This window comes from Capra hircus, chromosome 15 (genome assembly GCF_001704415.2).
Source record: "Capra hircus breed San Clemente chromosome 15, ASM170441v1, whole genome shotgun sequence".
Classification (NCBI taxonomy): Eukaryota; Metazoa; Chordata; class Mammalia; order Artiodactyla; family Bovidae; genus Capra; species Capra hircus.
The window spans coordinates 46095581-46112298 of record NC_030822.1 but is presented as its reverse complement, the minus strand read 5'-3'; the positions used below and the strand labels follow the sequence as shown (position 1 = coordinate 46112298).

The window sequence follows — 16718 nt, the reverse complement described above, 5'->3', positions numbered from 1 at the left end:
TTAATTAGCTGAATTAGTCTTCTCCTAATTAGCTGAAGACAACTCAGTCAAAATACTAAAATTTGAGTAGTCAAACTCAGATAATGAAATATATTGTATATTTTTTCATTGTTTTGAGGACTGTGGCACCATCATAACTGTATTAGATGTTTACCAGTCAATCATGTAAAACATATTTTCCTGTGTAGAGTGGTCCAAGAATTCTGGGTGATGTTTAGTTCTTTTTTTCCATTTGGAATCCTGCATGAGTACTGAATTCAAACGTGGACTTAATCTTTCCCTGTACATAATGCAAACTGGACTTCTCTACTTATTTTGACCTCTTTGATTTCATGGTCAGAAAGGGGCAAAGTCTGATCTGATGAACTGCCTCTGTAAAGCTAGAGTCCTAGTAATATAGTTAAAGTATGTGGCAGAAAGAGGATGAATACTTGATTTTTTATTTTTGGCCTTATCTGGATATTATTTTGAATGGTAAATTTGAAAATATAGATTTCATTTAGTTTTATCTATTATATATGTCCTCATTTTAAGTCAGAAACATCTTGGTAGAGGCAGTAGTATCCTCTGCCTATGTAGTTTTTAATAACAACCTGCATCTTCTGGACTTTCTTCCCTCACCTTACTTGTTTTACATTACATTATGGAGTGTGCTGAGTACTTATTGTGTATGTATGTCTTTAGAGGGCTGGCGAATAGATTTTAGGTGAGAAACTTGTTTTTCAAGAGATTTTCTCACAGTTTTGAATGTTGAAAAAGTGGTATGTTGTGACTTTTATTGCCCTGGAGATAAAGACAATCAGTGATCGTTACTAAATATTTTCATGAGCTATAAATATAGATACGCAAAGACTGCTTTATTTTTTTCCTTTCAGTTTCTTCTACTGAAATGAGAATTTATATAGCTAGATTAACTCAGCATTATGGTGAGGATTAATTTTCTAATAGAAATGTGAAATGTTTTTAATTTATTAACCATTTAATTAATGACTAGCTCTTATATAAAGTTGTGTCTTCAAACATATTTGATAAATATTTGAAATATATGTTCATGTTGTCCATATAATTCTGTTTTCTCCTATGAAATTTTAGCATTCTTTTCCTGGAGCTCTGAAAGATTTCAGGTCTATTAATAGAAATGAGAAACATATTTTAGCCGTTTTACATTTAGTGTATACCTATCCTAGTTCATGAACTTGCTCTGAATTTTTGATCATTACTAGTAAATTGGGATTTTGTCTTGATCATTATAATATGTTGACTCAACTCAAATTTTAACCAAACAAGTTATGCTTTAGTATTTATGTCAGTGATTATCAGTTTAGTGTGATGTTTTAATATATATTAAAAAGTTTTTTTTTTTAAGTAACAAAACTGAGTAGGAGAGGAAGTTGAAGACATTTTATTGATTATTCTTATACATGACCTAATGTTATATCCAGAAATTTAAACCTGATTTGAGAAAAAGTAATCTCTGATAGCAAAAAGCTATCTTTGCCAACAAAAAAGCATTACTTTGCCAACAAAGGTCCGTCTAGTCAAGGCTATGGTTTTTCCAGTGGTCATGTATGGATGTGAGAGTTGGACTGTGAAGAAAGCTGAGTGCCAAAGAATTGATGCTTTTGAACTGTGGTGTTGGAGAAGACTCTTGCGAGTCTCTTGGACTGCAAGGAGATCCAACCAGTCCATTCTAAAGGAGATCAGTCTTGGGCGTTCATTGGAAGGACTGATGCTAAAGCTGAAACTCCAGTACTTTGGCCACCTCATGCAAAGGGTTGACTCATTGGAAAAGACCCTGCTGCTGGGAGGGACTGGGGACTGGAGGAGAAGGGGACGACAGGGGATGAGATGACTGAATGGCATCACCAACTCGATGGACATGAGTTTGAGTGAACTCCGGGAGATGGTGACGGACAGGGAGGCCTGGCGTGCTGCAATTCATGGGTTCGCAAAGAGTCGGACACAACTGAGTGACTGAACTGAACTGAATCTCTGATAGCCATGACTTTGAAGATTTCCTTCTTAACCCTCACACCTAACATTATCTTTTCTTTGACTTTCACCTAGAAACAAAATATGTACAGAACAAAGTATACACCTTGTTTCTAAATTAAAATCCAAGAGAATATTTTGGAAATTAAATGCAAACTGAACATATGCATATGCATAGAGACCCTATTGGCAGATCACTCAGAATCCAATTTTTAATCAGAGTGGTATATCATTTGTTTAAATGAAAATAATTAATAGGAAAGCCTGGAAGAAAAGGAGGAAAGGAAAGAAGGGAAGAAGCAAGGAGTTCACTTAATAGAATCAAGCTGACTTCTATTTAGAAAGAACTTTGGCTCCTGTGATAGCTAGTTCTTCATCAGCCGTTTCCCAACACACTGATCTGGATTCCATCCATTCCTTGATTGATTGATCATGTCATAGACAAATGTTAATTGTTTTCACCAATATGTTCTAACCATACAGTGGTCTTCTCATCTCTTACCCAGGGGCTCACTGTCTTTGCCTAAGCTTATCAAGTTTCTGAAATCCTTTAGATCCATCTTAACCTTACTGTCATTCTGAAAAATTCAAGGAGGATTTAGAAGTTGGAGGAAAAATGAAAGGGAAAATGCTAAAGAGATAGGTACTGATATGGGAGAGAAAAAACATTTGGAGTTGAAATAAGTATTTTAAATATAATTTTAAAAGAGGTTATCAGAATTTTGACACTTGGAATGTTAAAGTATAATGGGAGTATGCTTTGCACTAAGGATTGAGTATTTAAATCTGCTTTCCCTTTTGGAAACGTGGGTTGTTTATTAAAATTTGAGACTTAAAAGATGCATATAAGTAGTTATAAGCAGTAGCTCTAGTTTCAAATCTACCTGATCAGAGAAAAAATAACTTATTGATAAAAATTTGCTAATTATTAGAACACTCTAAAATGTAAACTTCTGTAAGTTTTTTGAATGTTATAGAAATAAGTGTAATAACTTCCAAAATCTAGTATGCTGTTTAGGAATGCAGTAGGTCAAATAGCATTTAAACAAGGATCTTCTTGAAAAGATCATGCATCTCTTTTTATATAAAGGTTTTAACTGTTTTTATTACTGGGAGACAGAGAATATCTTGAGTTTATTTTCTTTGCATTTTACTGTAAGTGGGTATTTTACAAAAGTTGCCATCTGTGTATTTCTTTTTTAAGGAACAAGGAGTTACAGGTTGATTATTCTCTTCTCACTTGAAAATTTGCCATTCTTCCTTGAATAGCACACAAATTTTGTTTGGACTTAAAAAAAAAATCACCTGAATTAAAAGGAATAATATCTAAAGTTAAGCTTGTAGAAAAAAGCTCCTTGTTCTGTCCTATTAGTCTAAAGAAATGATAAATGCTGGCTGAATATTAATTAGCTAAAATTATAGTAACAAGATAAGATTATTGAGCATTTTTTTTTCTCCTGGGAATATTGTAAATAATTTTCCAGCAAGAAAAGTTTAGTTGTAGTATTTTATAATAGATGGAATAATATACTTGTCTATATCCTAGGGTTATAGTGGCAACAACAACAAAATCTTTGTTGTTTTTGAATGATAGAATTTCTCCATTAACTCCATAGACTTCTATATTTGTAATATTTTAATACTTATCTAAAACGTATAATATTTTTAATACTTACTTTTTTATTTTAATAGATTCCTCCTGCATGGAAAAACTACTTTCAAAAGATTGGAAGGAAAAAATGGAAAGATTAAATACCAGTGAACTTCTTGGAGAAATTAAAGGTACAGTATACAAAATATCAAACATATCAATGTAGAAATGTTATTTTGTAACACAATACGTCTGCTTATCTTCTGTACCCCAACATTAAATTCTTACCTCTAATATTTATTTATATTTGAGAGGGTAAATATATAGTGTGTTCCTAAACTTTTATTCTTTTGTAATGTTTATAGAATGAAAAATTTCCCTTTTTATAGTCTATAAACATATAACTTATAGGACAAACTACTTCATTAGTTTCCTCCTTGGCACAGAAGGAAAACAGTAGCTTTAGCTGTGCTGTGCTTAGTCACTCAGTTGTGTCTGACTCTTTGCCCACCAGGCTCTTCTGTTCATTGGGGTTCTCCAGGCAAGAATATTGGAATGGGTTGTCATACCCTCCTCCAGGAATCTTCCCCTGACCCAGGGATTGAACCAGGGTCCTCTGCATTACAGGCAGATTTTTTTACCAGCTGAGCTACCAGGGAAGCCCATAGTTCCATTTGCTGAACAAAAAATTATGAAAAAAATGTAATGTCAAAAATGAACAAATTAAATAAAGATAATTTTAGTCCTTCCTTTTGAATTTATAGTAGCTTAATTGATGAATCCAAATCACTAATTCGAATTTTTTTCTGGTCAAAAATGATCAGCTGTAGTAACTATAACAAAGGAGTTTATAGAATGTGCTATTTATATTTATGACTGGATTCTGAAGCCTGGTTCCCTGTTCAAATTCTGGCTCTGTCACTTACTAGATGAGTGACCTGGGGCAAGTCACTGAAGGTTTAAATGTTTGGAATTCCTTGTATCTAAAATTAGGATAGTAAAAGTACTTGGGCTTCCCAAGTGGTGCAGTGCTAAAGAATACACCTGCCAGTGCAGGAGATGCTGGAGATGCAGGTTCAGTCCTTGGATGAGGAATACCCTGGTGGAGGAAATGACAACCTACTCCATCGTTCTTGCTTGGAAAATTCTATGGGTAGAGGAGCCTGGCGGTCTACAATCCATGGGGTCACAAAGAGTCAGACACGACTGAGCACACACAACAGAAGTACCTACCAAGGCTCGTTAAGAGAATTAGTATAAGTAAAGCTTTTTAAACGGCTTGCACTTAAGAAAACCCTCATGAGGGAAAGTTGTGGTTGTTATTAACTGCCCATAGGATCTTAGGTTAATTAATCTCAAATAGATTTCACAGAACTTAACATTTCATGATCTCTGACCTGGCTGAGAATGAGTATCCTTATTTTAAAGATAATTGATTGGCATTATTATTTTGAAACAAATTAAGAAGTGGGCAGTCCCAATCCATTACAAAATTAACCTGCTCTATCAGTTAAGCAGCTATACTTTTTGCCCAGTCCTTCTTGTTGATCCTTTTATGGAGATGAAGTACTGTATGAAGTACTGAAGTAGCTTTTGGTATTGTGGGTAGACTCTGTTGTCGTCAATTGCTTTTCTCGGTCGCCCCTTACAGATAGTCATTGCTCTATCTATCACTCTGTCCCTTAAACTGACAATTTGAGAACTTAATTACATTCATTTTCTGAATTTATCTAATGACTTCAGGTGAATATTCCCATGGATAATTTCTCATTTAAGATGAACATTTGGTGATAACTACCTGATGAAAATTTTATTTTGAATTTATTACAGAATATTGCCTAGTATTCAGACGTGTTATGTTCAACTCAAATGAAGAGAAAGGGTAGTCGTATCTTTTCCAAAGAATAATTAATAACATTCTACTAACTAATGCAGTATCAAAATCAAGTGGAAAGTGGGTAGTACTTTTGAATTTCACTGCTTCTGTTTTGAACTCATAAAGGCTATTTGCTATTTTGGAAAAAAAAAAGAAACTCAATTTATAACTGACGTGTAGAAAGTCATTAGTGACATATTCTTTATCCAGCTGCAATAACATGGTGTGTGCTACTTTGCACGTCATTCTCTGTTTTCTTCCCTTTCCAAAGTCATTGGTTTTATGACAGTGAGTACAGAAATGGTTTATGCAAAGGCAAGCTTTTGCCAGCGTGAATGATGGGGGTCTTGTTTTCTCTCAGTAAAGTGGAAGCTAACATTTTATTATGTTATGATTCAGCATCAAGTTTTTATGATTTGGGTTATCTTTCCAATCCCACTTTCTATATTTCTTTATTTTTGATTCAAAAATGCAAAACTGTACTAGTTTTATGTAGTCAAAATCTCAAAAGTGAAACATGCAAAATCAGGCTTTTCAACTTCTTTAACTTTTTGTTTTTCTGGATTCTGTTTGTAAAATGTGTACTTTCATTTGTGTGCTGCCCTGTTTTTATGGGCAGAGAAAATAAGCTTCTTACCAAATTTTTCATTTTGATTTACTCTCCGTCAGTGTCTGTTTTTACATCTTTATATTTTGTCAGCATAATTATATGAAAAGATTCTAAAAACATGATAAAAAAACAAAAAAAATTAGTTAAAATAGCATTCAAGTAGTTTGATTGAGCCATTGCTAAAACTCAACACACACTTTTATTGTAGGTGAGATCGTCAGTTATTAGTCACCAAAATTAGTTCTAACTATTCAAAAAATTTAGGGTGATTTAAATACCATCTCCAAGAAAAACATACCTGGGGAATTTCGTGGTGTTTCAGTGGTTAGCCCTCCATTCCTCTACTACTAGGGTGTCGAGTTCTATCCCTGTTTGGGGAACTAAGATCCTGCCTGCCATGCGGTACAGCCACAAAATAAGTTTAAAAAAAAAAAAAAAAAGGAAAAGAAATGAAAAACATACTACTATGGTTTAGTGTATCTTAGCAATGTGTATTTATATATTTCATTATTTCTCCCTCATTATAAAATTCATATGTATTATAAAAAGAAACACACCTAAAGGAAAATATAATTGTCCTCTAATTCTACCTGTATTATAGTGTATATCCTTTCCATTTTAATGTGTGCATATACCTTAGAATTATTTTCCCTTAAAATTAGAATCATCCTTTTACAATTTTTTGTAATTTACTTTTCCCACTTAATGATATATTTTGAATTTCCCTATGATTAGGTTGTCTTCTAAAATATTACTTTTATTTGCAGCAAATATGATATAAAGTGAGGTTCTTATAATTTGACTGAGACTGTTATTCAATATTTAAGGTTTTATTGTTTGTCATTATAAAGAAAACCTTGAACATGGCTAAATTTTTAGTATTTTCAGTGTTATTTAGTAATTATTTTCTTAGGATATAGATATATTCTCAAAAAGTGAAATTACTGGGTTGAAGAATGTGTTCTTTTTAGAAAGACTTTTAGTTCATATTGCCACGTAGCCCTTCAGATAGAATATAGGGTTCTGTGCTCTCACTAGCAAGTATTTCCTTGCCATCTATGATTATTTTAAACATTCCTTGCCAGTTTGATAGGGGAGTATAACATTGTTGCTGATATATTTTGAATTCATTTGTTTTTGATTGATAATGAGAAGTTTTACATAAATTCATTTGGATTAAATATCTCTTCCTTTGTAAATGGTCTGTTTATGTTGTTTGCCCATTTTTCCTTTAAAGGATTTGTTTAGTTCTTACAGTTTCATAAGATTCTTTAATGATACTAGCCTTTCTTTGTCATATTTGTGTATTTTGTCATCTTACTGTATGGTTTTTGTCATCAAATCTTCCCCTCCCTGTTTTAATGCTCTTTTTTTTTTTTTTTTTTCCTGTTTGGGGTTTGTTTAGAAAGGTTTCTCCCAATCTAAAATTATATTCTACTGTATTTTCTTCCAATTCTTTGACTATATTTTTATACACTTAACCCTTTCATTCCTCTTGGATATATTTTGTTGGATAATTTCAATTTTTTTCCTCAAGCAGTTAATAAAATATCTGCATCACTTATTAAATAACGCATGTTATCCCATCTGACTTGAAATAACATCTTTTATTATATATAGATTGCATATTTGCAGCCACTCTCATTTTTTAGCTCTTTTCCATTTATCTTTCTATTTAAACTTTTAAAGTACTAGGCTGTGTTAATCACTGTAGCTTTATAGTATTTTTGAACAATATTGCAAGACCTCATTCAAAATTTTTCTTTAAGGTGCTTGTATACTTCTGTAAAATTTGCCTTAGATTTAGAAGTTGTTAATTAAAATTGCAAAGTGATTTTTAAAAGATTATAAAACTATAGAGTAGCTAAAATCTTTTTAATGTTGAATCTTTCCATTCCAAATAACTTATTCAATCAATTCTTTTATGTTTCTGAACAATGTTTTGTTTCTTATATATAGATTCAGCACAATTCTTTTAATATTTCCTCTATAATATTTAATTTTTTATTTGTGGATATTATATTTTTCATACTACTCTCTTTTTGTTACTATATTTAGGGATGATGTTGAATTTTGCTGGCTCATTTTATAACTTCCCTTTTTGTCAGGCTTGTTAGGTCTAGTCATATTTCAGCTGATGTGTTTTCTCCTCTTTTGCGGCAGTTATTTGTTCCTTTTTTTCACCACTTCTTTTAATATAATGCCTAGAATATCAAGAATATTAGGGAAAACAGGTAATAGCAAGCATTTTATTTAGTTTTTAGTTTATGGAATTGTGTTTGTTTAATATTTCACCATTAAATATTATATTGACTATTGATTTAACATATTTTTAATCATTAAAATATTCTAGTTATATTTTATTAGGAGTTTCTATGATAAATTGCATTTTAGTTTATGATATATCTTATTGGTTTTTGTTTCTCAAATTAAATAATGAAATAAACACTGATTAGTCATGGTATAGTGTTGTTTTAATGTACTTCATACTTTTATTTGCTTATATTACAGTTGTTATTTTTGCATCTGTATTTGTAAATGAGATTAGTTTGTGTTTTTCTTTATTTTTACTGCCTTTGTTAATTGTGGAAGTGAAAAGTATATCCTTTTCTGTGGAAGATGGCTATGTAAAACTATTGAATAGATAACATCTTAGCAAGTGAGAATCTGTTTTTATATTCTTTGTGTGTCCTTTGCCCTAAAGTATTGTAGGCAGCATATTGTAGGCTCTTTTCTTTTTTTTAGAATCTTATCTACCATGCTCTACCTTTTGATTGGAGAATTTAGTGCAATGACATTTAAGGTAATTATTGATTTGTTTTGTTCAGTCACTAAGTCATGTCTGGCTTTCTACCACCCCATGGACTGCAGCATGCTAAGTTCTTCTGTCCTTCACTATATCCGAGTTTGCTCAAAGTCAGTGATGTTATCTAACCATCTCATTCTCTGCTGCTCATCTCCTTTTGCCTTCAATCTTTTCCAGCATAGGGTCTTTTCCCATGAGTAGGCTCTTTGCATCAGGTCCTGAATATTCATTGGAAGGACTGATGTTGAGGCTGAAACTCCAATACTTTGGCCACCTGATGCAAAGAGCTGACTCATTGGAAAAGACCCTGATGCTGGGAAAGATTGAAGGCAGGAGGAGAAGGGGACGACAGAGGATGAGATGATTGGATGGCATCATCAACTCAGTGGGGATGAGTTTGAGTAAACTCTGGGAGTTGGTGATGGATAGGGAGGCCTGGAATGCTGCAGTCCACAGAGTTGCAAAAAGTCAGACACGACTGAGTGACTGAACTGAACTTGCATCAGGTGGACAAAGTATTGGAGCTTCAGCATCAGTCCTTCCAATGAATATTCAGGGTTGATTTTCTTTAGAATTGACTGGTTTGATCTCTTTGCAGACCAAGAGACTCTCAAGAGTCTTCTTCAGCACAATTTGAAAGTATCAGTTCTTTGGTGCTCAGCTTTCTTTATGGTCCAGCTCTCACATCTGAACCTGACTACTGGAAAACCCATAGCTTTGATGATAAAGACTTCTGTCAGCAAAGATCTGCTTTTTAATATGCTGTCTAGGTTTGTCATGGCTTTTTTTCCAAAGAGTAAGTGTCGTTTAATTTTGGGCTGCAGTTACCATCCACAGTGATTTTGGAGCCTAAGAAGATAAAATCTGTCACTGTTTCCATTTTTTCCCCATCTGTTTGACATGAGGTGATGTGACCAGATGCCATGATCTTAGTTTTCTTGAATGTTGGAGTTTTTAGATAACTTTTTTACTCTCCTCTTTAACTTTCATCAAGAAGCTCTTTAGTCCCACTTTGCTTTCTGCTGTTAGAATGGTATCATCTTCATATTTGAGATTGTTGATATTTCTCCCAGAAATCTTCATTCCAGCTTGAGTTATGTAGCCTGGCATTTCACATGATGTACTCTGCATCAGTTCAGTCACTCAGTGACTCTTTGAGTCCATAGACTGCAGCATGCCAGGCTTCCCTGTCCTTCATTCTCTTCTGTGGTTGCTCAGACTCATGTTCATTGAGTCCATGATGCCATCCAACCATCTCATCCTCTGTCACCTGCTTCTTCTCCTGCCCTCTACCTTTCCCAGCATCAGAGTCTTTTCCAGTGAATCAGCTCTTTGCATCATGTAGCCAAAGTACTGGAGTGTCAGCTTCAGCATCAGTCCTTATATTGAATATTCAGGATTGATTTCCTTTCAGATTGACTGGTTTGATCTCGTTACAGTCCAAAGGACTCTCAGGAGTCTTCTCCAGCACCACAGTTTGAAAGCATCAAATCTTTGGCACTCAGACTTCATGATCTAGCTCTCACATTGATACATGACTACTGAAAAAAACATAGCTTTGACTAAACAGACCTTTGTTGGCAAAGTGATGTCTCTGCTTTTTAATATACTGCCTAAGTTTGTCATAGCTTTTCTTCCAAGGAGCAAGCATCTTTTAATTTCATGGCTACATTCACTGATTCTAACCTTTGCTTCTTGATCTGTGTACATGTTTCTCAGGAGACAGGTAAGGTGGTCTGGTATTCCTATCTCTTTAAGAATTTTCCACAGTTTGTTGTGATCCACAGTCAAAGGCTTTAGTGTAGTCAGTGAAGCAGAAGTAGATATTTTTTCTGGAATCCTCTTGCTTTTCCTATGATCCAATATATGCTGGCAATTTGATCTCTGGTTCTTTTCTAAATCCAACTTGAACATTTGAAAGTTCTTGATTCATGTACTGTTGAAGCCTAGCTTGAAGGATTTGGGGCATTCCCTTCCTAGCAGGTAATTCAGTTCAGTCACTCAGTCGTGTCCGACTCTTTGCAACCCCATGAATCGCAGCACGCCAGGCCTCCCTGTCCATGACCAACCCCTGGAGTTCACTCAGACTCACATCCATCGAGTCAGTGATGCCATCCAGCCATCTCATCCTCTGTCGTCCCCTTCTCCTCCTGCCCCCAATCCCTCCCACCATCAGAGTCTTTTCCAATGAGTTAACTCTTTGCATGAGGTGGCCAGAGTACTGGAGTTTAAGCTTTAGCATCATTCCTTCCAAAGAAATCGTAGCAGGTAAAATGAGCGCAACTATATGGCAGTTTTTGAACATTCTTTGGCATTGTCTTTCTTTGGGATTGGAATGAACACTGACCTTTCCCAGTCCAGTGGCAACTGCTGAGTTTTCCAAATTCACTGTCATATTGACTGCAACACTGTAACAGCATCATCTTTTAGGATTTTAAATGGCTCAGCTGGAATTCCATCACCTCCACTAGCTTTTTAGTCGTAATGTTCCCTTTAGGTCCACTTGACCTCACGCTCTAGCATGTCTGATTTTAAGTGAGTGTTGTGGTCTCATTAAGATGGGTCATTAAGATCCTTTTTGGTACAGTTTTTCTCTGTTCTTGGCACCTCTTCTTAATCTCTTCTGCTTCTGTTAGGTCCTTTCCATTTCTGTCCTTTTTGTGCATAACTTTGCTTGAAATGTAACCTTGGTATCTCTAGTTTTCTTGAAGAGATCTCCAATTTTTCTCATTCTATTGTTTTCCTATCTTTCTTTGCATTGTTCACTTAAGAAGGCTTTCTTATGTTTCCTCGCTATTCTCTGGAACTCTGCATTCAGTTGGGTATATCTCTTCCTTTCTCCTTTGTCTTTCTTTTCTCAGCTATTTGTAAGGCTCAGACAACCACTTTGCCTTCTTGCATTTCTTTTCCTTGGTTTTGGTCACCACTTCCTGTACAATGTTATGAACCTCTGTCCATAGTTCTTCCGCATTCTGTCTACCAATTAGATTAGATCCTAATCTCTGGAATCTATTTGTCATCTCCAGTGTATAATCATGAGGGATTTGATTTAGGTCATATCTAATATGTCTAGTGGTTTTCCCTACTTTCTTCAATTTAAACCTGAATTTTGAAGGATACTGGAGTGGGTAACCATTCGTTTCTCTAAGGTATCTTCCTAACCCAAGGACTGAACCATGGTTTCAGTCACCTGAATGCAATGCAGTCACCTGCATTGCAGGTGAATTCTTCATCATCTGAGCTATCAGGGAAGCCCATATATACATACTCCATCTTCTTTATCCATTTATCTGTTAAAAGGACTTTTAGGTTGTGTCCATATCTTGACTGTTATAATTAATGCTGCTATGAATTGGGGTATATGTATCTTTTTGAATTAATGTTTTCATTTTCTTAGCATATATACCCAGGAGTAGAATTGCTGGATCATATAATATTTCTAGCTTTCAGTTTTTTGAAGAACCTCCTTAGTGTTTTCTAGAATGATTGCACCAATTTACATTCTTACCAACAGTGAGCAAGGGTTTTTTTTTCTCCATATCCTTGCCGACTTTGTTATTTGTGTTCTTTTTGATGACAGGCATTCTGTCAGATGTGAGATGATACCTCATGATTTTGATTTGCCTTCTTGCATTTCTCCAATGATTAGCAGTGGTGAGCATTTTTTCATGTGTCTGTTGGCCATCTGTATTATCCTCTTTGGAAAAATGTCTGTTTAGGCCTTCTGCCTGAGCTCCTCTGGTGGCTCAAATGGCAAAGAATCTGTCTGCAGTGTGGGAGACATGGGTTCAACCCTAGGTCAGGAAGATCCTTTGGAGAAGGGATTGGCAACCCACTCCAGTATTCTTGCCTGGAGAATTCCATGGACAGAGAAGTCTGGCAGGCTGCAGTCCATGGTGTTGCAAAGAGCTGGACACGACTGAGAGACTTACACTTTCACACCTTCTGCCCATTTTTTAATTGGGTGATTGGTTTCTTTGATATTGAGTTGCATCAGCTATATGTACATTTTAAATATTAACTCATCAGTGATATCATTTGCAAATATTTGCTCCCATTCAGTAGATTGTCTTTTCATGTTGTGATGGTTTCCTTTGCTGTGCAAAACTTTCAAGTTTAAATTAGGTCTCATTTGTTTATTTTTGTTTTTTTGATTCCTTTGCCTTAGGAGACAGACTCAAAATATATTGCTATAGTTTATGTCAAAGAATGTTTTTCATATTTTTTCTTCTAGGAGTTTTTTGATTTCTGGGGCTTCTCTGATAGCTCAGTCCATAAAGAGTCTGCTTGCATTGCAGGAGAGCCAGGTTAGATCCCTGGGTTGGGAAGATCCTCTGGAGAAGGAAATGGCAACCCTCTCCAGTATTACTGCCTGGGAAATCCCATGGATAGAGGAGCCTCACACGCTACAGTCCATGGGATCACAAGAGTCGGACACAAATTAGCGACTAAACCTACCTACCTTACATTTAAGTCTTTAATTCATTTTGAGTTTATTTTTTATATAGTATGAGAAAATGTTCTAATTTCACTGTTTTACATGTAGCTGTCCAATTTTCCCAGCACTACTTATTGAAGAGACTGTCTTTTCTCTATTGTATAGTTTTGTATCCTTCATCATAGATTAGTTAACTGTAAGTGTGTAAGTTTATTTCTGGACTCTATATTCTATTCCATTGATCTATGTGTCTGTTTTTGTACTATATTGTTTTGGTTACTGTAGCTTTATATTATAGTTTGAAATTAGGGAGAGTAATATCTCTAGTTGTTCTTCTTTTGTAAGACTATTTTGTCTGTTGTATTTTGTATTTTCACACACATTTTCAAATCTTTTTAGTTCTGTGAAAAATACCATTTGTAATTTGATAAGGATTCTATTAAGTCTTTAGATTGTATGGATAGTGTGATCATTTTAATAAAATTAATTTTTCCAAAAGTGAACATGATATAATCGTTTATTTCTTTTATTAGTATCTTATAGGTTTCCAAGTATATGTGTTTTACCTCTTAGATGTTTCTTCTTAGGTGATTTATTCTTTCTGATGCAATTATCAATGGGATTGTTTCTTTAATCTCTCTTTCTGCTAGCTCTTATTAGTTTATAGAAATGCAACAGATTTCTTTTATTAATTTTGTATCCATCAACTTTATGATATTCACTGATGAGCTCTAGTAGTTTTCTAGTGGATTTTCAATGTATAGTATTTTCAATGCATAGTATCATGAGCTTCCCAGGTGGTACTAGTGGTAAAGAACCTGCCTGCCAATGCAGGAGATATAAGTGATGTGGTTTCGATCCCTCAGTCAGAAAGATCTGCTGGAGCGGGTATGGCAATCCATTCCAGTATTCTTGCCTGGATAATCCCATGGACAGAGGAGCCTGGCAGGCTGCAGTCCATAGGATCACGCAGTTGGACATGATTGAAGCCACTTAGCGTGCATGCACACATGTAGTGTGCATGTATCATGTCATATATAAACAGTGACAGTTTTATTTCTTCTTTTCTAATTTTTGTCCCTTTTATTTTATTTATTTATTTTTCTTTTCTGGTTAGCTAGAGCTAAGACTTTCCATACTATGTTGAATTAAAGTGGCAAGAGTGGACATCCTTTTCTTACTCCTAATCTCAGAAGAAATGCTTTCAGTTCTTCACTGTTAAGCATGATGTTATCTGTGGGATGATCATATATGGCCTTTATTATGTTGAGGTATGTTCTCCACTTTCTGGAAAATTCAGCATCCATTTTTAAAAAATACATGGATGTTGAATTTTGTGAAAACCTTTTCTGTATCTGTTGAGATGACCTTATAGTTTTTATTCTTCAATTTGTTAATGTGGTATATCACACGGATTGACTTTCAGATATCGAGCGATGCTTGTATCCCTGGGATAAATCCACTTGATCATGGTGTGTGATCCTTTTAATATATTGTTGGGTTTGGTTAGCTAATAATTTGTTTAGGATTTTTGTATCTAGATTTACCAGTGATACTAACTTTTAATTTTTGTGTGTGTGATATCTTTGCCTGGTTTTGGTATGAGGGTGATATTGGCCTCACAAAAGTGATTCTTCTGCAATTTTTTGAAATAGCTTCAGAAGGATAGATGCTAAGTGTTCTCTAAACATGTGGTAGAATTCACCTGTGAAGCCATCTGGTCCTGGATTTTTGCTTGTTGGGAGTGTTTTTTTTTTTTTTTTTTAAGTATTGATTCAATAACATTACTGGTAATTAGTCTGCTCATATTTTCTTTCTTCCTGGTTCAATCCTGGGAAACTATACATTTCTGCAAATTTGTTGATTTTTTTTCTTGGTTGTCCTTTTATTGGCATATAGTTGTTCATAATCGTGTCTTACGATCCTTTGTATTCTTGTGGTGTCTATTATAACCCTTCATTTTTCATTTCCAATTTTATTTATGTGTCCTTCTTTCTTTGTGAGTCTAGCTAAAGGTTTATTGAATTTGTTTCTTTTCGAAGAACCAGCACTTAGTTTTATTGATCTATCCTATTGCTTTGTTAGTCTCTATTTTATTTATTTCTGCTCTGATGATTATGATTTGTTTCCTTTTACTAACTTTAAGTTTTGTCTTTTCTTCTTTTTCTAGTTCCTTTAGGTCTAAAGTTAGGTTGATTATTTGAGCTTTTTCTTATTTCCTGAAGTAAGCTTGTATTGGCTATAAACTTCCCTCTTCAAACTCTTTTGCTGCATCACATAGAGTTTGCATTGTTGCTTTTTATAAAAATTTGTCTCCCAGTACATTTTGATTTCTTCTTTTGAGTTCTTCAGTGATCCATTGGTTGTTTAGTAACATACTGTTTAGTCTCCACATGTTTTTTATTTCTGCAGCTTTTTTTTTTTTTTCCCCTTGTTGTTGATTTCTAGTCTCATAGTGTTGTGGTCAGAAAAGGTGCTTGATATGTTTTCAAATTAGTTAAATTTTAAATTTAGAGATACTTGTTTTATGGCCTAGCGTGTGATCTATTCTGGAGAATATTTCATTTGCACTTGAAAAGAATGTGTACTCTGCTGCTTTTTGATACAATAGTCTATATATATGTGTTATGTCTATCTCATCTAATGTGTCATTTTAAACCAATGTTTCCTTATTCATTATCTGCCTGAAAGATGTGGCAATGATGTAAGTGGAATGTTAAAGTCCCCTACTGTTATTGGGTTAATGTCAATTTCTCCCTTTATGTCTATTAATTTGCTTTATGTGTTTAGATGGTATTTACAATTGTTGTATCATCTTGGATTAATCCCTTGATCATTATGCAACGTCTTTATTTGTCTCTTGTAATAGTCTTTGTTCTAAAGTATATTTTGTATAGTGTAAATATTGCCACCCTGTCTTTCTTTTGATTTCCATTTGCATGGAATACCCTTTTTCATCCTCTTTCAATCTGTGTGTGTCCTTAGATCTAAAGTAAATGTCTTATAGGCAGCATATATATAGAACTTTTTTTTGTATCCTTTCAGTCACTCTATGTCTTTTGATTGGAGAAGGTAGTCATATTATACATAAGGTAATTATTGATATGTGTATGCTTTTTGCCATTTTGTTAATTGTTTTAGGATTGTTTTGTAGTTCTTTTTGATTTCTTTCTTCTTTTGTTCTCTTTGTGATTTGACCCCTATGTTTAGTATTGTTTGGATACCTTTCTCTTTTTTGTATGTGTATTATAGATTTTTGGTTTGGTTACCATGAGGTTTGTATATAATTATATATATATATATATATATATATAGTTGCTGATCTCTTAATTTTAAATGCATTCTAACAATCCTGTATTTTTTACTCTCCCCTACTCCCATTGCTTTTTTTGACATCATATTTTA

General features: G+C 34.2%; 1 protein-coding gene across 11 annotated transcripts in view; it reads left to right on the top strand.

Moving 5' to 3' along the window:
• SOX6 (SRY-box 6) overlaps nt 1-16718 on the top strand; it is a 715392-nt gene that overhangs the window by 410958 nt on the left and 287716 nt on the right. For all 11 annotated transcript variants that reach the window (XM_018059595.1, XM_018059594.1, XM_018059593.1 and 8 more), the window contains one exon: nt 3685-3774. In XM_018059595.1, coding sequence (XP_017915084.1) covers nt 3685-3774 — 90 coding nt within the window. The remainder of the gene's footprint in view (nt 1-3684; nt 3775-16718) is intronic.